Source organism: Amphibalanus amphitrite, unplaced genomic scaffold, assembly GCF_019059575.1.
Source record: "Amphibalanus amphitrite isolate SeventyFive unplaced genomic scaffold, NRLGWU_Aamphi_draft 000305F_arrow, whole genome shotgun sequence".
Lineage (NCBI taxonomy): Eukaryota > Metazoa > Arthropoda > Thecostraca > Balanomorpha > Balanidae > Amphibalanus > Amphibalanus amphitrite.
The window spans coordinates 386,215-408,928 of record NW_024881800.1 but is presented as its reverse complement, the minus strand read 5'-3'; the positions used below and the strand labels follow the sequence as shown (position 1 = coordinate 408,928).

Genomic DNA, 22,714 nt, shown 5'->3' with positions numbered 1-22,714 from the left:
TTTTATCAGCATCTTTCTAGGCTAGTTTTTTAGCTGATTTCGAATTTAACAACCATATATGAACATTTACGAAGTAGTTTTGGTGCCTTCGTAACATGTTACGAAGCTGTCAGAGGCGGTTGCCACCTAGTGCACCTACTACGAATACCCGGCAAAACCCTTACTGGTTGACCTGACCTGACCTGACCCGACCTGGCCTAAATGCATGAAGACATCATCTATGATCATAGCTAACATGATATTCGTGATCAGTTCCCTAAAAAACCCAATAGCAGCCACGTTTTACGACGTTCTAACAGGTCCCAGTTTTCCCCACTTTTGGGTCATTGACCTGACCTGGAAGGTCAACCGATGACCTAGGACCGACGACCTAGGATAAAATTGGGTACCATCGGCTTTCTCTCGTCACGGGCAGCACGCTCGTTTTTTTCCGCGAAGCTCTAGCTCAATCAGGGGCGAAACGGCAAGGAGGGGGTTCAACGGACCCCCCCTTAAACGTTCGTGGCTGAAAAACACCAATACGGGCGAGGGTTAACCCCTACCCTACTGTGGGGAGGGCTATTCATAGCCCCTCTCGTGTTTACGCAATATCTTTAAAACCGCTGGACGTATCAAAACAAAGCTTTTAGGACCTTCGGCTGCATCAATTTATTTGACACCTTGTGCACTAATAAAATTTTCGTAGCTACTATAGATCGGCCGGAAATGACGCCAGAGTGACATCATGTTCGGCCGATTTTGATGCAAAGCATTGAACAACGGTAATCGCTCTCAAGATCTGAGTTTTAACCCGGCAAGCGGTGGGCCTCCCGGCTACCTTCCGCGCGGTGGGAGGGGGGGATTTTTGACCCCCCCCCCCCGAATCTCCGAAGCTACTATGACGGATCGGTAAAATTTAAATGGCGTTCGATAGCCTTGTTAAATTTGTCGAGGGAACTTCAATTTCATTGACCTCGGGGTCACCGATGACATCACAGGCCAAGTCAAAGATAAAATGTTTCACCGTTCACGGGTCTTTTAAGGAATGCGCTGCAACATCGAGTAAAGGGCATTTTGTCAAAAATCAGCGATAGGGCGTGAGTTGCCTATTATACGAGCATATGTTGCTATTGGAGGTCACTGATAATACCAGGTCCGATCACCAAGGGTCAGCACATGAACCTATCTTTACTAAGTAGGGTTGTGCGATGCATGTTTTATGGCCAATTTTTCATATTCGCCTCAATGGTGTTGGTTATAAGACCATCAGGGACGGTTTTTTGGTCACTTTCTGGTGGAGGTCAGGTCAATGTCAGGTCAAAAAGGTCAAATTTCAGGTCAAAGTTGATAGTTTCGCATAAAATTGGTATTGATTCGATGCCACTCGTCACGGCGAGTCTAATGGTGGTCTTTGTTTTGCGCTTTGTGGTCTAGAATTGCCAAAATCGAGTTTGAAAATTTGACGTCATTAATTTTGAACAGTTTTTTTTTTGTTATAACTTGGCAAAAAGGAGTTATCGATCTAATACTTGGAATGTGAATAGAAGTCCATAGTGGCTATTACATATATTCCGTTTGTTTCGAAAATCGAAAAACTTTTGGGATTTTTTGGCTATTATATCTATTTCTTTTTATTTTTGGGGTCAACTTCAAAAACAAAATCGAAAGAACAGTATAGTAGCCCTGGTAATTCTACACATTTCATGTCTTGAACATTTTTATGCATAATCAAATTTATAGACCTGACAGCTCTTCCCGCGAAGCTTTTTTTTGGTCGACAATGGCAGAAATGACGTCACTCCGACGTAGCGGCCAACTTATCATAGCCTTTGGAAAAAAAATTTGGTCACAATGTGCAAAAGGGTACTGAAAGTTTGGTGAAGATCGGCGCAGCGGTTCTGGAGATATATCGAAAAAAAAAACTAAAGATGGATGCAAAAAATGCCCCCCCCCCCCCACCGCCTTGAGGGTTAAGCTAGATCCTTTTTTTTGCATGGGTGGACTCTACAGGGCTACCAAACTGATTTCGGACTTTCGAAATGTTGAATATTTTGAAAATTATAAATATAAAAACTCAGAAATTGTATTTTTTATTTTTTTACATATACGTTTCTGAATGAAAAAAGCAGAATATGACCACGTTTCCATGGGCATCACTGATCCGGATCAGTAAAAATGGATTAGCTAATCCAGTATAGTTAGACAATATATGAAAATGAAAATAAGGGATTAACTGATTATATAAGCCTAATCCACTTGGAATTATATCATGTAACGAAGAGTTCGAGAAATATAATACGATTTAAGTTTGCTGATCCGGATCAGTGATGCCCATGGAAACGGGGTCTATATGTGTTTGAACACATATGCGTTGAATATATGTGAACTTCATCTGACAAACACCTTTTTTGTTGAAAAATGTCAACTTCAAAATTTGACCATTTTTGACCTAAAGTGACCTGACCTGACCTCAGCTATATTCAGCTAAAATGGCCTAAACTGACACATACAACACTGATTTCGATATATATGGCCTACATGAACCATAAAACATGTCTCACGTCACCGATGCACGATATAAAGCTTTCGTGACCTGGGATGAGATGGCCTTGACCTGAAAAATTCGAAGTACAAGTTCGGTACCCTCAGGTTATGTTACGCATATATTCACGAGTGTGCAAACAAAAAATGAGCCTGATCTGATTTGTTGGCCGGCGCCCAGAGTGCCAAGACGCTGATATTTTTACTTTGACCTGACCTGTGACGTCATCGATGACCTCGAGGTCAATGACATTAGGCTTCGCTCAACAATATTTCCAGGGCTACCAGGGGCCGTTTGAATTTTGACAATCGGCCCAGTAGTTTCGGAGTTAGGAGCCCCCCCCCCCCCCCCCCACTGTAACGTGCTGTAACGTGCTGTGGGGCGCGTTAGAGCACATACCCCAGTGAGGCGTGGGTTAACAAATAAAAAAACACGTTGATTTCCGACGCTGGGAAATGCCCGCAATGATACCCACCCCACCACCCTCCCCCTACCCGGTCCAACAGGGTCTCAAGGAAATTCAACAACATGAACCGAAACAAAGGCTGCGATCTTTGCTGGAAATGGCACTCGTGAGATAAGTATTATTATGCTGAAGATACAACGACTTACTTGTTATTTCCGAGTATCCTCCACCGTCAGCTACGCTAACCACCCACACAATCACCGTTCAAATATTTAAAACCACGGAGCACCTTCACAACGCCGGCGCGCGGCCGGAACTGACATGGCGGCGCCGCTGCAGCAGAGTCAGACGCACGTGGATTGTTAGTAAGGGTGTAGTGTTGTCATGGTGTTGCCATGGTATACCTTACCATAGCAGCAGAAGCACACCCAGGGAACTGTTGCAAGAAATTTCTGGCCTTTCGTCCATAAAACTATTAATTGCTCAGGGTCTCAGCTAGTCCTTGGATGACGCTCCTTCCAACATATCAAAAATTGGCAAACACCTCTATGGAAAGGAGGAGACTTGATCGCCGAATTCACCTGCTGGATCCGCCCGTGGAAAGGTTGATTTTACTATGGTAGGGAATATTAGCTTACGAGGGTATCTACTAGCCTCAGGTGGTTACCACCTTGTAAACTGGGGTACAAAACCACCCCTGATAAACGTAACCATGGTAATATCAACATGTCAAGGCAGGATAGTATTCAGCACCATAGTAGGCTGGTAGTAATATGATGGTAGGCTGATGGTAAAATTTACCAAAGCTAGTAACTTAGTAAATTGATGGTAAAAACTTTTTTCAGTGATGGACGAGCGCAATGAACGATGACGGGGTCAGAAGATATGGCCTATCACCTGAGCTGACCCAAGGATGCGGATGTGTTTCAGTTCACATTAGTGGGTGGCCTGTGTCACCGGTCAGTCATCCGTGAAGCTGCCATGTCCCGGTGTAGGTGATCCAAATCAGTCGGACAATAAAGCGAACGGTTGCATCAGGTGACCGTTGGATACACTGATAAGTGTTGCACGGTTTTCATTAGAGCAAGTGTGTGCCACGAGAAGCACCGTATTGTCAATCTTGCTCGCTTCGGTTCATGTATTTTTAGAATAGTATGGAACGGTGCTGTAACTTTGAGGTGGAATTCATTTGACTTTTTTATATATTCCGCTACTAATTATTCGACAGCGGAACAGATGAGTACAATTTCATCGTGATCATCAAACATCATAGCTCACTTCCATTCTAATCATTTGTTAGAGTGCCTGATCCAGGCTATAATAACTGTAAAACCTCTGAACGGTCCTCACTGCACATCCAAATATAACTCATCCAAATGTCAGCCAACACCTCTTCAGCAAGCTTCGCTAAATGCACGTTCCACCTCCCATTTCATGTGCTTTCCCTCACTGTGCAGTGTGCACCATCACCTCTCTACACCGCTCTGCCTCGCCGGTCCACCCAGCCTACCCAGCCGGGTCCAATGTGTCCCTGGACGGGTCAGCCCGGGTCAGCAGCGCACCTGGGCACACGGACGCGACTTTGTCAGCCCGTTCTGCCGACTTTAGTCGTCCCGTCGAGACCGACTCGGACGTGTTTGTGACTCGTTCATCGCCCGTGCCGCGCGTCGGCCTCGTCGTCCGCCATTTTGCTCTCGATCCATTAGTGAATTGGACGCCGGCCGGCGCTGGAAAGGTGCCGTGCTCGGTAGACTATACCAGCGCTGGGTTTTCACGAATGTTTATATATTTTTAATGGTAACAGACGTAGCAACATTTTACTCAGTCATAGATAAGATGAGTCATGCTATCTATGGCTCAGTTTATGTTGGAAAGGTTATTATTTTGCTGCCATGAGACTCAAAGAGGGTGCAAACAATATGTTCTTCACACTTCAGCTTCGCTTGATTCCGATGTCCGTAAGATAAAAGCGATAAGCGTATCTAAGACATATCTAAGCGTAATTCAAAATAATATAATTACAGTAAAAGAATATCGACGGATGGCATTGAAGCGGTGACGGAGGATAAGACAATAGGCACTGAACGAGTGAGTCATTACCTACTCATTAGGTAACGCTGACACTGAGTCATTAGGTAACGCTGACACTGAGTCATTAGGTAACGTCGTGATACGGGCTTCACACATTGTTTCTTGTAAAAGTGACACACATTTGGCGGCTCACAACCTGTGAAAACATTCATCACGGCAACAGAACGGGACCACCGAGCGGTTCTTATGCGCGGACTGACAATCACCTGTCTAACCACATGTGCCATTAGTTACCACGCAAGTGAGTCATCGGTTATACATGCTATATGGGTCTCTTTTGTAGAAAATAGCCCCTAAAAGTAACACCACATTCAATAGAACGTGTCCTATCAGATTTGAAGGATCTTGAATAGCCACACGTTTAGATCAGTGGTGATGTAAAAGCATATTTTAGTGACTGTAAAATGTCCCATAATCTTCAACATTGTTAGAATGATCTGACGGCAACCAGAACTATCTCGCCGGTTTCTTATTGTGTAAAATGTTTTTTTTTTTACCATAAACGCTTAAAATATTTTCTATGAAGATATTTGCTTTGTTTTTGTTTTTGTTTTTCGCAAACACGGAGGAAGCAGTCAGCGGGACCGTTTTTCTGACAGATTAAGCTTTATACAACATTTTCAACAACATTTGCTGGGTGTATATCGGACCGTGTCGGAAATGGGTAATGGATGTCGAACTGCGCCAGCAATGTGTATAACTGTAGCGTATTATCATTCGTATGTATATCGGAACTGTACAGCATTTTCAAACAAAATACTTGCAGGTCTGAAAAAGTAGTTCAAGCGGAAACTACGTAAAACCAAGAATGACTATTCGCAAATGCTCCAAAACGGCCTATGAACTTTAATTGTCAATTTGCATCCCCCAAAATAGAGGCTTAGCTGATGCGTGAGCTGTCTATCCGTCTCAGGAATTCGGCAAAACCGGCCCCGACCGCGAGCCCCGAGGAAAATGGCCGCCCCGTCTCCCCGTCTCGTGTGGATATTTCAGTTCAGTTCAGTTCATTGCACTTTATCAATTGTAAACAAGAACAACAAGATATAGGTATGTAGAGAACGTGGTGATGGAAGAAAGAGAGGAAGTAGTGTAGGTACTGCAATAAGTATATAATTCATGTATTCCGTGCTACTATATCTTACGGGAAGATGGTTATGGTATATGATGTCTTTGATGCTATTATTTATAGAAATAAGTAATATGTTGATAAAATGGAGGAACACTACGCTCTCAAGTCGTGAAAAGGCACCTATCAGGTGATGTATAAGCGTGTTGAACAATTGGTTGTGGAAGAAACATATCGTTCGATTCTGAATTTCATTACCCATGCGTCTCTAAAGGAGTGAATCTTCTGTTAGTCATATGATAATGACGTGTTTGAAGTCATTCACTTAGGATATCGGAAGATGACCATGAAACGGTGCTATATTGATGTGTTGCAATTGATCGATGACTGTCTATCAGTAACTGCATCTAATTACATATTCAGACACTACCTATTCCAGGCTCATGCACCGGCACGTGTGACCAACTGACCAACGTTGCTGAATTCTATGTAATACATTCTACTTTATCTTCTGTATAGTTATAGTGTATCTATGTATATTCTGTACATTTCTACAATGCAATTTGATGGCAGATTTTAACGTTGAAGTGACAGTGACAAATAGTATTAAGCCTTCCATAAATGTGTGATATGATGGACTTGATTTCATGCATGTGTATAAATTCATGACGTTTAATTTACGGCACCAGCCCAACCGTTTCTTCCCTGATCGAGCCAGAGCCTTGCAAAATAATAGCATGTTTCCTGTGATAAACAGACACGTTCAAGCATAATTTCAATGATTTATATCACCGGTTGAACTTCTTGGTCATGTCAGTCATCCACATGAGAAAATCGGGACCTGCTGGACTTCTTGAAGTAAAATTTTATTGTGCTTTTGAGGTCTTGATTTCTAACTTTGCATTTTTTGTTCAGGCATAATGTATCCATGCATTTGGGATAATCAGTGTCAGATCAGGTCAGGCCGGTAAGGTCGGTCATCAGACCTTCCTCCGGCTATCCATGGCGGATGTAAACCACCATTGATAACCTTGCGAATATGCTGCAAGAGTACCAAACAACTTATCGAATGTTCAAATTGGTGCTGACTTAGAAATCGGTTCCGAAACTATCCTTCAAAGATACTGCAAGCTCAAAAAAGGCTGATCAAGCTCATGCAAAGTCAATGTTCTTGAGATGAAATTCATATGACGACCTTGACATCCACTAAAATCCATGGGAAAACATCATTTTAGATATTGGCACTGATCACACAAGTATTTACCTAGGTATGCACGTCGAATCACAATTCTGGTCTAAAATGTTACAGAAAGGTCACAGGTCAAAGTTCAATTGGTAAGGGGTCATGTACCTAATCTTAAGGGAATGTGTACGTTAAATAAACTCGATGGTTATGAAAGTTTCGTTAAATCCACCATTTTTTCACGCATTTTTCCGTGAAAGGCCTTGTTTTCATTGTAAAACATTTGATGATTACATGGTGATAACGTAAAATATACCGCTGTCACATTATCACACTTTTTTACCATCCGTCTCGCTCCCATCAGTCTCACGGCCGAGCGGGTAGCGGGTCAGTTCACAGCGCCGCCGCTAGATGTCTCTGAACTCGCCGTTCGTTCCGGTGAGAGCAGCGTCTGAAGACGAGCCATGCAGACGTCTGCTGCCCACCGAGCCGGGAGCATCCGTGGGCCGAGACGACCGGTTCACCTCTCCTCATAGTCACCATGCGTTTTCAGGCCTCTGGGTCCAGCCCGTCACCGCTGAGCCGACTGTTGACGTTGCTGATGTCAGTGATGCTGATCGGTGGTTTGCTGCTGACGCTGACATCAGCAGTTGCTGCTGAGGATGAAGAACTACCCGAACCTGAGGCTTTAGTATCATACCCCGACCTCTTCCCAGCAGCGGACGGCGGCCACCAGTCTTCATACAGTCAACCGTCGTACGGGTATCAGCCTCCCTCTTACGGATATCAGCCGCCCTCGTACGGATACCAGCCTCCGTCGTACGGGTATGGTCACAAGGACGACTGCGGAGACCTGGACTTGCTCGGGGTCCTGGCCGGCGGCGGTGCGCTGGCGGCGCTCGCCGTCTACATTCTCGTCACACAAGCCATGATGATGCGCCGTCGCCGCAGCTTGGGACGAGAGCTGGATGAGTTTGAGACGGAAGTGGCGCAGGTATTTCGAGGACCGGCGCGGGCGCGCAACTTTGCCGACACGACCGTCAATGTGACCTGTCAGGTGGCCGAGTGGATCGCTGGAGATGAGCCGGAGCCGCTGGTGCAGGCGCGAGACGTGAGTACGAGGGGACAGCTCGAGAGGTCGCGGTAAAAAAAAAACTAAATAGAGTTTAAAAATATGACATGTTTAACGTTATATTTTACAGTGTGTTGCAACTCTAGTAAGCGGGCAAATCTGTATATATTTTGACAGACGGCACTTATCATACAATGAATAATTATTGAAATATGTTTTATTCACTAATTTTATTAGGTCGTTCAATAAGTAACGAACAATCGGTCATAACTTCTTTATTTCTTTATTTAACACTTTCAAACTTTCACAGATTATAGATCAAATGTTTCTGAATGTAGCCTTTGCCTCAAACCAGTCGCCGCCCGCCTGCACACACTTCTCCCACTTCCCAGCGTTCCGGCCAACGCCGGAATTCCGCCCGGAAAAACGCGTTTTCCGTCTTTTTCACCCAGTTCATGACAGCGCACATGACTTCAGCGTCGGTCTCGAAGTGTTCACCACGGAAGCCATCCTTCAGAGGATCAGAGGTGAAAATCTGAAGGAGCCAGGTTCGGACTGTAGGGCGGCTGGGGCATGATATTCAGCCCTGTCTCGCGATCTCCTCGCGTGTGGCGTGAGACATGTGCGGACGAGCGTTGTCATCCTGGTGGGCTTTCTTGAACCTGGGCGGACTATGGACAGCGGGCCGCTACATCACAGTCCTGCAGGAGGCTGAGAAAAGCAATCCTGAAGAAGGGGCGCGGCTCGGATGTCAACAACATCACCATACACCATGACAACGCCCGACCGTACTTGTCTCACGCCACGCGCGAGGAGATCGCCTGACAGGGCTGAATATCATGCCCCAGCCGCCCTACAGTCCGGACCTGGCTCCTTCAGATTTTCACCTCTTTGGTCCCCTTAAGGATGGCCTCCATGGTGAACACTAAGACACTTCGAGACCGACGCTGAAGTCATGTGCGCTGTCATGAATTGGGTAAAAAAGACGGAAAACGCGTTTTTCCGGGCGGAATTCCGGCGTTGGCCGGAACGCTGGGAGAAGTGTGTGCAGGCGGGCGGCGGCTGGTTTGAGGCATAGGCTGCATTCAGAAATGTCTGATCTATCATCTGTGAAAGTTTGAAAGTGTTAAATAAAGAAATAAAGAAGTTATGACCGATTGTTCGTTACTTATTGAACGACCTAATACTTTCATTTTGCACTAAGTTGCTCGATCCAAACAATGCCTAACGTGATCATCCACCGGTACTCTGTGTTCAACACAGCTCTTTATTGCACCCAAGGCCCTATAGGTGCACCCTCTGTCCTCCCTCACCTGTTGTCAACCCTCCATCCCCCCCCCCCGTTTTGTCCACACAGGGCGGCTCGGACTGTTTCTCGGGCCTGGTGGGGGCTGCTGCCGGATTTGCCGCCCTGGGAGCTCTCATCGCTTACGCTCTGTACCTGGCGTCGCAGGCGATGGCAGCACGCTCATTCTCCTTCTTCGATGGCATCGGTGAGGTCAAACGAGGTCAAAAGACGTCATTAGTGAGGTCAAATGAGATCAATAGGTGGTAGTGGTAATTGGTGAGGTCAAAAGAGGAGTGCGGGTGGGATCGTGGTGTTTTTGAGTCGTGCGATTGTTTCTTGTACTATATTGGTGGGTGTCATGGTTTTTGCTACAAATCTCTACTTTTTCCTTATGCATTGTTGTTGCTTGATTGCAATCATTGTTAAATTGCACCAGTTTAATGTTTCTTCTTTGTTTTAACTTCGTGTGCATTTTTGAAGGCCGTAATGATATTTTCATTTTCATCCTTCATTACATCACCCGTTGCCCGCTATGTTTCAGAGATTGACGAGCAGGGCCTGTCTCTGGTGGCCCAGATGGCCCTTCTGTTCCTGGACCAGGACAAAGAGCCCACCTGTCTCCCACACAGTCTGTGCAGACTGAATCAGAGAGCCCATTCCATCAGCCCAACGCACTACCTCGCTACAAAACTGGCCAGGTATGTATGATTAACACCTGGTTTTCACGGGAAAACTCAGTCATCCACACGGTACAATGGCTTACCCGCGTTGGGATTTATGTGCATCCATGTGTGGTAGAATTATTTACATAAATCATTAGTCTGCACCGAACATGTGTATCGGGTTCATTGTTTGTATTTAACCATAGGCTATACGTCATGCATGACCTGGGTCAGTTTCGCACCAGACTTCCATCACAGTAGACCACTGTGGGATTTTCAGAGTGACCGGTCTCACCCGCAGGCAATAAATAACGGACGGATGTTCTCGGGATCGGGAAGGAGGGTGGGGAGGGGAAGTCTGCTCACGGTGTCCGCACTCTGCCGAGCGTGAAGACACGCACTCTTTCCTTACAGGCCCGTCGTTGCAAGTTCCTGAAAATAGTTGATAGCTGACTGTTGGTAGTGTGTTATAGCCTTCTGTCACATATGCATGTGGCATGTGTGAGACACCACCGAGCGTTTACTATCGTGTTAGAAGTTTTACCGTGATTTGTTGACATGGGAGATAACTTCGAACGCTGACCACTATGTTCTATGGGACTATCTGACGGTGTTTCCATGTGTGTCCCCAGTTTGCCGGCTGGCTGGTTCCTGGGCTCTCGGATGGCCCCTGGAGGGGTCAGGTCATCCGGTGACCGGTCATTCTTGAGGATGTGTCGCGGCATTACCTTGACCGGCTCCGAGTCGGACTGTGACCGATACTACCCGACCTGTGGCTCCGACATCGGCCGATGAATTCGGCACAGGCAACGGCGCCGGCATTGCTAACAGATGTGAGGGTCGACTGGGGCATTGAACTTGGGGAGCTGCAATGGCGAGTTTTGTAATGCTTTGTGAGTTGTGAAGCTTTGCCTGTGGTGACAGAGTTATTTATTTTGTATTTTGTGTTTTGTTGAGAACTATCCCAGAATCGTAGGTAGCCAAAAGTAAAGTGATATGAGATATGAAATATAATTGAAAAATATGATTGAAAATATACATACTTGTTTTCATCTTTATTTCAAATATACAAAATGTACTTAATATAATGTACATAAACCATACTTTAGCTGACAAGGATATATAAGTTACGTTTTCTACGTATTTTAACCCTCGCCGGACCTATTGGTTTTCTACATACGCGCCGGCCGAGGGGGGGGGCGCGGGTACGACCCCCCCCCCTCGCCGTTTCGCCCCTGGTGGAGCTAGCGCGTCGCGGAAAAAACGAGCGTGTGCGCCGTTACGAGACGCAGAGATTGGTACCCGATTTTAAGGTCCTAGGTCAACCGGTGACCTCTGAGGTCAGGTCAAGTGCCCCAGGGTACGGTTCAGTTTTTGGTGAATAACTTCGCAAAAAACGGCCGCAGAGCCGCGATTTTGGCAGCATCGTGTTCGCCTCGCTCAGGCGCGTCGAATGATATACTTTTTGTCCGGGTCAGGTCAACTTGGGGTGTTGACCTCAGGTCAAGGTCAGGTCAGCACCCCCAGGTCACGAAGCTGGTCGAAAGGGGTCATGTCGCATATCATTCGATTCGGCAGGTCTTCCTGAGTCCATTGGTGGCTTTCGCGACTCGCTAGCTCAATTTGATCAAGAGTTATTGACGAAAAACTAATATGACCTTGATGACGTCATAAATGACGTCACGCAAGGTCAACATTGCAAAAGTGACGCATCTAACCTTGCAAGGAGTGCATCAAATCACGATTCTGTGTGCTTGAGATAGTTGGAGATCGTTCCCGGCGCCAGAATAGCAGTTTTCATTTTTCCCCATTGACTTATAATGGTGAGGTCACGAAAATGACCTGACCTCATATGACCTTTAGGAAAAATCCGAGATATACAAGTTGTGAGACTCATAATGGATACTAGATCCTGCAAGTTTCATTTCCCTGTGACATCTCCTCTGGCAGTGAGGGCGTTGCGAAGTTGCGACATCTGAAGACCGTGCAGAGGTTCACTTATGACGTCATAGGTCAGTGACCTGACCTGACCCAAAAATGCAGTTGGTGTCAAAAGATGCGGCTTGGATCAAAGGTCAGGTATGCCAAGTTTCAGCTCTCTATCGCCGGCGTGTTCGGAGCTATCGCGAAAAAACCCTATGGGGGGCGGCACCCGCCCCCCCCCCCCCCCTCGGCCGGCGAGGGTTAAGTCAGTTGAACAGGCTCTCGCGGAGCTGCTTGATTATAAAACAAAACATTTTATGTCATAAAATACATACAGAAAATGGGATGTTATCAAACAAGGGTGCAGTCCATAGCTCATACGAATTTTTTTATTCAGCGTAGGCCATCCTAATCAATGTAAAACAAGGTTAATTGGTTGTCACAATGCGAGTGAAAAAGATAAAGCAAGTGAAAGGAGGCGTTATCAAATTGTTTGAAACGCATGCTGCCCTCTCAAATAACAACGAACGATGTTTGTGGCCTGGAGCAGCAAAAAAATATGTTGTGTTGATCATGTCTTCCAAAAAATCGGAAGGTCGTATAAGAATATCTTACGAGGAAAAAATATTTGAGTTGATTCTATTCGCGACGTAACATATGTATTGCGTTGCAAGCTATTTTGTTGGCTGCATATTCACACGCATTTATTTCATCAAACGACAAGACCCTGTTCGTATGTATATCGGACTGTACCTACATACCTGGCATAGCTTAACCCTCGCCCGTAAACGGCGATCTGCCACCTTCGCCCATGCAGGGGGGGGGTTGGTGCGACCCCCCCCTTGGCGTTTGAAAACGGAGCGTCGTAGAGCTTAGCGGAAAAGACCAACGGATTGCTCTTGCCGAGATCTCGCGATTGGTGGTATATTTTTTGGTCCTAGGTCAACATTTGACCTACTTTTGACCGGTCAAAGGTCAAATTTTCGGAAAAATAGACTTTTTTCAACTTTCCGCGGCGATTGCGGCAAAACGGTGGGAGATATCGACTTGAAACCTTCACTATCGTGTTCCTTGATCAATTATCTATCGTTTGGTATGTATTTCGTTTCCCTAGCTCTAAAAATGGCGCGTTGGGAGCGCCGGAAGTCGGCAAGGTCACAGTCGGCGGCAGAAATTCGAAAAATCAAAATTTAAATTTTTGAAATCTGATTGTATTTTTGGATTTGGAAGGTCCATTTGCTCCCTATAGAAGCTAATATTGCTGCATATTCCCATTGAGGTGACAAGAATTAGCAAAATAGTGGTTCGGGCGCTTTTCAAAAATAGTACCGGACGCTGTTCCTCTTGTGACGTCATAGCTCCGTGACCTGACCTGACCCGGTCAAGTTTCTCATACCATATGATAGCCAATACTTGCCCCAACATGCATGGGAAGTTTCATCACGATCCATCAACCGATGTCCGTACCACCGGCAGGAAACCTCGGGCGTTGGCACTCAGTTTGTGAAAATCCGGCCGGAGGCTGTTCCCTTTGTGACGTCATAACTCCGTGACCTGACATGACCCGGTCAAATTTTTTTATCAAAAGATGCGCAAGGTTTGCCCCATAAGGTACCCAAAATTTGGCGGCGCTGCGCGCCGCCGTTTTTGCACTATTTCCGAAAAACCTCAGGGGGGGGGTTGCACCAACCCCCCCCTACATGGGCGAGGGTTAACACAGATAAAAACGGCATTGGGCCGATGCCTATGTGCCTACAACTGTTACAACATAAGGAAATAGGGCAGGTACGTCGAACGATACCTCCACATATACGTGGTGTGACGAGCACCTGAACCAGCACGCGAGATGCGTCACTATGCGTCTACGGCCTATAAAAGCTATACATTTGAGTAGTTGCACTTGGCTGCGACGTGGCTCATCGCAGTGGTGGCAAGTCTTCATCGTAAGTAACCGCCAGAAGCTGGGCACACTCGCAGCAGCAGCAGAGGTAGCATCAGCAGCAGCAGCAGCAGCAGCAGCAGCAGCAGCAGGGATGGCGTCCTCGGTCCGGCTAAGTCTGCTGGCGCTCGGAGCTGGGCTGCTGATGATAGGTCGCAGCTCTGCCCAGACTCGCTCCAGTGAGTCCATGCAGCGACGGAAAACCCTAAACCCACAGAACCACTGACACGGCTTACATTAGTTAGCCATTGCTCTTGAAGTATATCACTGGGCTAATGCACGCATAGCAGGTCCTTTGCTAGAAATGTGTTTTATTTATAATTGATAGAAAAGGAAGTGATCGGTTGTCAAGTCCAGTTTAGCAAACAACTCTTTGATAAGGGTAAAATACGAGTATTTCCAGTGTTGTCAGCTAAATTGAGTCATCATAAGGCTTACTGATTTTATGTTGCTTTTTCAAACAACTATGGACGACTATCAGTTCAGAAAACTTTTCTTCGATGTGTGTGACGCGATATATGCACGGCTAAATGTATTGGATGTGGAACATATATCAATGCATGCACTTATACATTCACTATCTAGTATCCACAATCTATCGATCACATTACTCCTCGGTCTTCAATAACCCTGCAATGCCCATCTTTGCCAAAAGGTAGCGTCTCTGTTCAGACAATCAACAACGCTGACAGTCTGGAGTCAACTTTTGCTGTATTGGGGTGGCGCCAGTGCCTTCCTATGGATTTTAACTCGTCGCCATCATGGTACTCGGCTAAGGAGTGCAACAGCAAAGTCACGAACGGCGGTGTGCCTGCCGAGTGCGCCGGCGTCCCGGCGCTCGTGCAGTTATACAACTGTTTGGCTCATAGGTAAGTGTGGATGTGAGCACTTTGTGAGCGACGAATGGGGAGGTCATCGACAAAAAAATTATCCAATTAGGCTTCTCTGACCATCTCTTACCATGTAACGATTTCAAGAGCATGAGTAAAATGTCCGTTCATGATTGCAATGATATTCAAGGCTCAAAAGTTACCAGAAAGAAAGAAAAAACTGTATAAGAACTACAACAAAAGGTAAATATCAAAACAGATAAAAAACTAAAGCTAACTGGATTCTGCACCTTCACAGTCGGTATCAAGTGGACACCGTTGACGGAAACCTATGCTTCAACGTCACCCTGAAGGAAAGCCTGCTGCTCTCCTACTCCAAAGACGCGAGCTGGCATGACGCCCAGGAGAACAGGGACGTCGCCTGCCGCCTGATGTCGTCTGCCGCGCTGAAACCACGGCAGCAGGCCGTCTACAGCTACCTCTGCGCACGCTTCTCCTTATTTGCCGACTGCGAAAGTCAGCGCAGCCAGACGCCAGACGACCTGGACGACGTGAGTCTGACACAGCGCATCAGCTTCCTGCAAGGAAACTGCCCGATGAGCCCTAACAGCATGCTGGATGCTTTCGGCGAGATAACTGGACACACCAACATGGAATGCGGCCAGAGACCGAACAGCGAGACTTTGAAAGAACAGTATTACGACGCCATCAAACACGTCAGCTGCCTCCTGCAGGACTTCATTGGCGACGACGACCACCTGAATTTTTACGGTCTGGTGGACGCCCTGGCCAAGAAGTTCGGCGGCTACTGGTCGGTTCCTCTGCAGTGGCTGGACGACAGCTGCAGTCCGCTAGCACTCAACATTCCTGAGATCACTGTCAACCAGTTCATCGACTGCTGGGCCTCCCGCGGCCTGGCCTACTGCGCCTTCTCAGATGCCAATCTGCTGGCACTGGATATGCCCGAGTCTTGTGCTATTGTCGCATACTAGTCAAACCAGAATACGGCCGATGTGGAAAGAAACTTAGGTTTTCTGAATGAAGAGAAATGGCATGGACCCAGTGAGCCTTGAGCTTGTTCTGGGTGTGTTATTCAATCTATAACCAACGAGATCATAGCTCCGTGCGATAGTCTGAAGTCTGAACAATAATTCCTGTACGAACCTGCATTTTGACGTGAGCAATCTCTTGAGCGTAGGGACGCTCTATGAAAAGGCATTATGTTTATGACATGGTCCATGATGATTATTCCGATGCTCTGCCTACGGGAAAACTTATAACCGTATTTATTGTACGCAACTTTGGGTGTTTATTGTTTGTTCTCTTCGTAAGGCAGCCTCGGGAACGGATCAGGACAGCCAATAAATTTTGTTCATAGTCCGCTTACTTTTCATAGGCCAAACCGTGTTGCAACAAACGGTGAATCGTTGTCAACATCGTATTTTTTTGCCAGCATTAGGGGCAATGGATGAAATAACTTCTCCTAGACACCGTGCGCAATGAAGCTTGACACTGGTGTGCACTGTGCAGGTTTGTTGATTGTCGGCAAACATCTGATGTCTCCTAAATGTATTCATAGTATCCCATGCACGTCTGCCCCTAAGAAACTGCAGTCCTCTCAGTCCAGTGGGAGTCGTTCGGTCAGTTCGATGGCCGGATCGTTCCGGTCCACAGGTCAGGTCACTGCCGGGTCAGGTCACCGAACGACTGGCTCAAAACGTTCACCCGATAGCTGCGATAGTAGCCGGTCGTCTCTACTTGCCGACCGGTCAGGACCAGCACTGTCGTGATGCGAAGAGATGACAGCCTCTTTCTTGGCATCAGAAGGCTCATGAAAAGGTAAACGATACACGGAGACCAAAGAGCTTGAAAGCGTCGACAGAGAAGCCGGGCAGGAAAAATTCAAGGCTCAGGTTAGACAGGTGCCTAAGCCCATCAAGTCAACCAATTCAACACAGACAAGCGTTATGCAGGATTGTAGCTTCTTAGTATTGCCCATATATTTTCTCCCCAAGCTCTTCGTTTTGAGCCTGGCTGAGCGATGCTTTGCATTCAGATAAAAGTGAGCACATAAGCTATGCTAAAAAAATTAATGCTAGAAATGTCGTTTATGTGGCCTGCGAAATGTAGCAGGCGAAGACTATGTGCTCATTGCGTCATAACAAATCTATTGCTAATCACCGTACATATAGGTACGAGTACAGTAGTCATACCTATCACTCGCCCATCTGGTATTCAACAAAGTTAGATATTTCAATAGCACAGTCGCTGCACTGCGCCCCGAATTGAGGAGGTTGAGCGCACATTGAATTGCAAAGGATTGTAAGCCTCAGAAATTCAGTAGAGATTTGTGACAAATGATATGCACCTGTCACGTAAACTAGGTCGTATCAACTCTATTTTTCAAACAACTTATCTATTACCTCTTCCTAACTGATAATTGCAGGAGATAAACGCCAGGAAACATAGTATGTCACATTGTGGGTGTAAGACTGTCCCTAGTTCCTGATGTAGCATCAATGTCACGGATGGAAGTTATAGGTCGATGTCAGGACACAGTTTATTCTAGAAACACATTTCGCTGGCTCCCTTCTCTCCGTCCGCATTCACTGTGTTGACTTTTCCAATATCAGTTATGTCTAATGCCTGAGCTGGGCTGTAAACCCGAGTTTACTCGAGTTGTCGTCTCGTCTGCGCACTCGCGCTTATCTAACGGTCTGGCCTGGTTTCGGGTGCTACCTGATAGCTCGTGGCGGAAGGGCAGTGTGAGCAAACTGCACGCTTCAGTGCTCTCCGTGTCGATACACCCCACGCCCCAGAGACCACTGTAAATTCGCACCCTGCCGCCCCACCACCACCGAGCACCCAACCTTATCGCTGACCACGAGCGGACCGGGGGTAGTTCGCGCAGCCTCCGCGGGGCAGCGCTGCGGTCGGCGCCGAGCCCGCACTTTGCCAACTGACCACCTCTGACCAGTCGCATCCCGTCGGTCGTTCCCGCACAGACAGTCGGCGCACCCGACGTCACTCTCACCAACATGACCACCCTCCAGACCGCCGTCATCTCCTTCCTTGCGCTCACCTTTTCACCTGTCTTTGTCATGTCCTCCTCTTCTTCCTCCTTCTCCTCCTCCTCCGTTCTTCCCTCGGTCTCTGGACGTCAGAGCAGCTCCGGCTACGGCTACAGCAGCGAGTACAGCAGCCCCTACGGCGGTGATCTCTACACAGCAGCCAGCGGCGGAGGCTACGGTCACGACTCCTACTACAAGAAGTGCGACTGTACCAAGTACGACATTCTCGGGGTGGTAGCGGGCGGCGCGGCACTGGCGGCACTCGGCATCTACCTGCTGCTGCAGCAGGCGGCGGCAGCGCGCGCGCTGGTCGACTGGACACCGCAGCTGCCGCCACTGCTGACGCAGGCCCTGAAGCTGGCCATGCCGCAGCAGGATGTGGCCGGGAAGGCGGTGACGACAACATGCCGTCTGTCCAGGATGCTGGAGAACGGCGAACTGACGTGGAGCAGGGCTTACGGCATCGGAGCTCGATCTGGGGTAAGGATGAGTGTCCATGGAAGGGAGGATGGTTATGAGGCGCGGTCTTGGATGTATTATTTCGTGTGCTTAATTTACTTGTCTTGCTTGTTTAGCTGCAGCAGTTCAAATATGCAACATTTGCTAATCACGGCGTAATGGCTTGAACGAATGTCAATGTAAGCTGTCATTCTGGTTTTCCTCCTAAAACTGTTGTGTTCCTACATTTGGTATCATTCCACTTGCTCCTTCTCTGTTTAGCACCGTACCGTACACGTTTTTTTCGCAATCAGGATCCAGGACGTCTCGGCTTCGATCTGTTTCTTTTCTCAGTTTTCTTATTGCCCATCAATCCTGTCAAATATCTGACGTCAGCCCTTATCCCTGCATGATGCAAAACCCTAACCCATAACTCTTGCCACCAGTACAAGGATCACGAGGCTGACTGCGACTGTTTCCGCGCCATTATCGGCGCGCTAGCCGGATTTGCCGCACTCGCCGCGATCGCCGGCTTCGCTCTGCAGCAGGCGGTAGCGGCGGCGGCGGCCAGGAGTCTGCCCTCTGGTGAGCCCCTCCGTGACCCTGACCTCTGACCTCTGACCGGGTCACGCCGCTGTGTTACAGTATGAGGAGGAGGGTGGCTTCTGCGACTGTTTCCTGGGCCTGGTGGGAGCGCTGGCCGGCTTCACTGCGTTGGCTGTGCTGGCCGCGTTTGCGCTCCAGCAGGCGGCGGCAGCAGCTGCTGCCCGATCCTTGCCGAATGGTAAGACAACAGCGCATCCAGAGGCTCTGAGAAAAAGAACGGGCCGCGGGCTCAACAACAGACGGCAGCTCACAGACGGCGCCCCAAGTTGGCGGCCGTAAAAATAAAAATTTGCCAAAAATCTGGATCCGCTGTTGTTTTGCCTGTTCAGCTCGTTCGATGCGTTCCAAAATTTAGCGGTGCGATGATATCACATGAAAGCAATACTTGTATCATCTCAACTATATTTGTAATCGCTTCTTTTGAGCATAGTCGACTCTAGTGGAATACACAAAAGGCTTTTCAACTTTGCGTACTTTGCCAAAGACGCTCAACATTCACGCTCCTTCCACATCTCACAAGACGGCGTAACTCTTGTTTTCACAGACGGCCTCTTTGACGGCACGTTCAACATGGAGGGACTCCACTTCATCAGTCGCTACCTGAAGCTGATGATGGACAACGAGGATCCGTGTGTTCCGCTCCGACTCTGCAGAATCAACGAGGATGCAGAGGATCTCTCGCCGCAGATCTACACAGGGGTCAAACTGGCAGGGTAAGCTCAGAAGGTCACACTGATTGAAGTAGTGGGATCAAAGGGGTAAACCGATTGGGGAAGAGAGCTCAAAGGGCCTGGTCTTTGGATTGATTAGCTCAGTGATTCAATGCGACGGGGATAAGGTCAAAAGGTCAGACTGTTATTAGTTATTCGTGTGAATACTTTCGGTCTTCAATTGAGAAAGATGAATGAAATGTTGTCCTTGATGAAACCTCAACAGTCTTATGTCTTTTGATGATCATCTGATTTCACGGCACCTACTGACTTCACCTGCCTTTCCAGGCTACCCATCTCTTGGTTCCTGAGTTTTTCGTCCACTGCTCGGCACAGTTTTAACGACTTGTGCAGCGCCATCGGTGACGTCCACAGCAGAGGCGGCTGTGACGCCCTGTACCCGGGCTGTAGCTGGAGGGAGAAGACGTTGCAGATGGGATCAGCGATCCAAAGGAGCTGAAGTGTGACCGATCAGGGTCAGGGTCGACGCCGCGGGGTCGAGACGATGAGTTTCCCCGGCGGAGTGTCCATATCGGAGAAATCAGCGATGTTCAGCACATTACACATCGTGCTTTTACTCTCGAAATTACTCAGACAAGATCGTTGTGTAGATTGTTTTACCGGTGATTGGGCTCGAGAGTGAGCTCCATGGGTGTTGATGAATTGCTGATATGCTGAGTAATTGTTCAAGTTTGCAGGTAATGTGCATTACATGGGCATCAAATGTGTCTTATGGAGTAAACGGTATTTCGCTTTTGCTGCAACGAAAGCATGACAGTGCATATGTACGTTGTTGTTATTGTTTTGCCTGGAGTATTTTGTCTGTTATTATTTACATGGTGTTAGTGAAATGTTTCACTAAACGCACAGAAATTGTGCAATCGCTCTAAAGAAGATATGAATACATGCCTATAAAAACCATCCTCAAATCTTTTGGTTGGATTTGATGCAAGTGGCAGGTGATGATGAAAAGCCTTTAAAAGCACTACGATGGCCTTTCGATCATTTAACCGCACGAGGAGTAGAAGGGTTCCAAGACCTACGCCCAGTGGAAGGGGGAGCGAATGTCGCCCCCCTCCCCCCATAAGATCTCAGCTCCTATGGGAACAAAGAAGCAAAAAATTTATAGGGTGGGTGGAGGTGGTAGGAAACTTGATTGTGTGTCAATTTCATGATATTAGGTCAATATTTTCCAGATCAAATGAGTTCAAACCAAGTCAAATCTGCCAGATGAGGTCTTCTTTGTGGTCACACGCTCATGCCTCAAAAAGTTACCTGCGAATTTTCTTATTGCTTTCATTAAACGACAGCGCATACATTTTTAGTATAAATGGAGAATCTCTTTAATCGAGCCATAATAATGGCAATTAGAACACTGATAAGCGTAAGATGTCTTCCGGTTGAGGCGGGAATCAGCCCGGTAACGTTTCAGTCACAATTTTGTTTACGAGTACACCCTCGTAACTCAAAGTATTACCTGCTGATTTTCGTATTTTTTTCGCGGTAGATTTCATGTACATTTATGTGTCTTCAGAGAGATATTGACGCGAAAACTTAGAAGATTTACCTAATAAAACTACCATTCACTCGTAAAATAGTTTACCATTGACGATTAGGAGTTGTCCAGTCAACATCGGACGGCTCTCTCCTCTTTGCAGAGATTACTGGCATATTTGATGGACGAATACTTATTAGCATTGCATTAGACGGCTGCACACGTGTGTACACATAGATTGGGTCACTGATTATGTTCCTGACTGTTCATCCGTGAAGTAACGGATGTTTTGAGCAAGGAGCAGTGGACGAGAATTTAACCCTCGCCCGCACATGCCATTTTCCCATCCTGGAACGCACATGGGGGGGTGGTTGCCACCCCCCCCCCCCGCGCCATTTCGTTCCTGTTGGAGATAGAGCTTAGCAGTAAAGACCAAAAAGATTCTTTGGGAAGAGACGAATCCAATGATAACCAGTTTTACCTTCTCATGTCAGTCATTGACCTTCCAGGTCAGGTCAAACTAAAAAATGTTGCTGTTTTGGGTCACCGTTGGATATCAAGTGCGCTGCTTATCAAATACCAATGACGATGCTGTTTTCTGGTGCCAAGCCAGCTAGAACCTTTTTGTCACACTATCCGACCAGAATTTTGCTGCTGAGGTCATTTCAGGTCAAGTTAGGTCAAGGTCAATTATATGTGTTTGTATGTCTGTGTGTGTCTGTGTGTATACTGATGTGTGCACCGATTTTTTTTGGGTCCATACACTGTAAAAAATATTGACGAGCTATGTGTCAAAACAAGGGTCTCGAAACAGTCACCAGGTTGTCAATGCTTCCGGTACCTACCACTTGACTAGTTACCGCTTAGTTAGCTTACAGGCTGAGAACTATCCAGATCGTTATGATCCGGTATTGTAATGATACCCTAGGTGTACCTTTGTTTTGAAGTGCTGAATTAACTATCAAGGTTGTCTGACGTTTGTTTTCGCCTCAATCCGAAACGAGGAAGACCCTCATCAAATTATTAGGTGAAAGCCAGGCTCAGGATGATCAAAATACTAGGGGTAGTTTTGTCATAGTAATCTGTGAAGGGTGAGGAACAAGCCGTAGCAATGCACTCGTCACTAAACCAGCCTGAGATTATTCGCCAGGTAGCTGCTGCGTTTCCCTACTTGCTGAATCATGTTTGCAACTTTCCATTTCCAGACACTTTTTACGGCAAATAAATTGTTAGGCTATTTGGAAGGTGAATGACAATTTTATTTCTATAAGTCAATACATTTGTATTTCCGATTGCCCTAAAGCTTTTTTTTTTAATCGTTTGCGGTAGGTTTTTTATTGTTCGCAATAAAGTTGCACACCTGTGAATCCTTCACTTAATGCGTTCCCGGCTTCCCGGCGCCAGTTGCGCTGT

General features: G+C 46.9%; 4 protein-coding genes across 7 annotated transcripts in view; 3 read left to right on the top strand and 1 right to left on the bottom strand.

The window, feature by feature from the left end:
• LOC122388000 overlaps positions 1–22,714 on the bottom strand; it is a 99,720-nt gene that overhangs the window by 44,192 nt on the left and 32,814 nt on the right. The gene's annotated exons all lie outside the window — the stretch shown is intronic.
• On the top strand, positions 7,739–11,341 carry LOC122387996. Its single transcript, XM_043378723.1, has 4 exons — positions 7,739–8,378; positions 9,697–9,832; positions 10,169–10,325; positions 10,922–11,341. Exons 1-4 carry the CDS (start codon positions 7,809–7,811, stop codon positions 11,082–11,084), a joined length of 1,026 nt encoding a protein of 341 aa, XP_043234658.1. The 5' UTR covers positions 7,739–7,808; the 3' UTR covers positions 11,085–11,341.
• On the top strand, positions 14,131–16,603 carry LOC122387999. The gene is made up of 3 exons (XM_043378727.1): positions 14,131–14,330; positions 14,807–15,020; positions 15,280–16,603. The coding sequence occupies exons 1-3, from the start codon at positions 14,246–14,248 to the stop codon at positions 15,971–15,973; spliced, it is 993 nt and encodes a 330-aa protein (XP_043234662.1). The 5' UTR covers positions 14,131–14,245; the 3' UTR covers positions 15,974–16,603.
• On the top strand, positions 17,947–20,727 carry LOC122387997. Of its 3 annotated transcripts, none has more exons than XM_043378726.1 (4): positions 17,947–18,532; positions 18,943–19,075; positions 19,641–19,809; positions 20,095–20,727. In XM_043378726.1, the coding sequence occupies exons 1-4, from the start codon at positions 18,020–18,022 to the stop codon at positions 20,264–20,266; spliced, it is 987 nt and encodes a 328-aa protein (XP_043234661.1). In that variant the 5' UTR covers positions 17,947–18,019; the 3' UTR covers positions 20,267–20,727. The 3 variants fall into 3 exon arrangements, with proteins under 3 accessions (XP_043234661.1, XP_043234660.1, XP_043234659.1); XM_043378725.1 differs by lacking the exon at positions 18,943–19,075 and adding an exon at positions 19,136–19,274 and having other exon boundaries at positions 17,948–18,532; XM_043378724.1 differs by having other exon boundaries at positions 17,948–18,532; positions 18,937–19,075.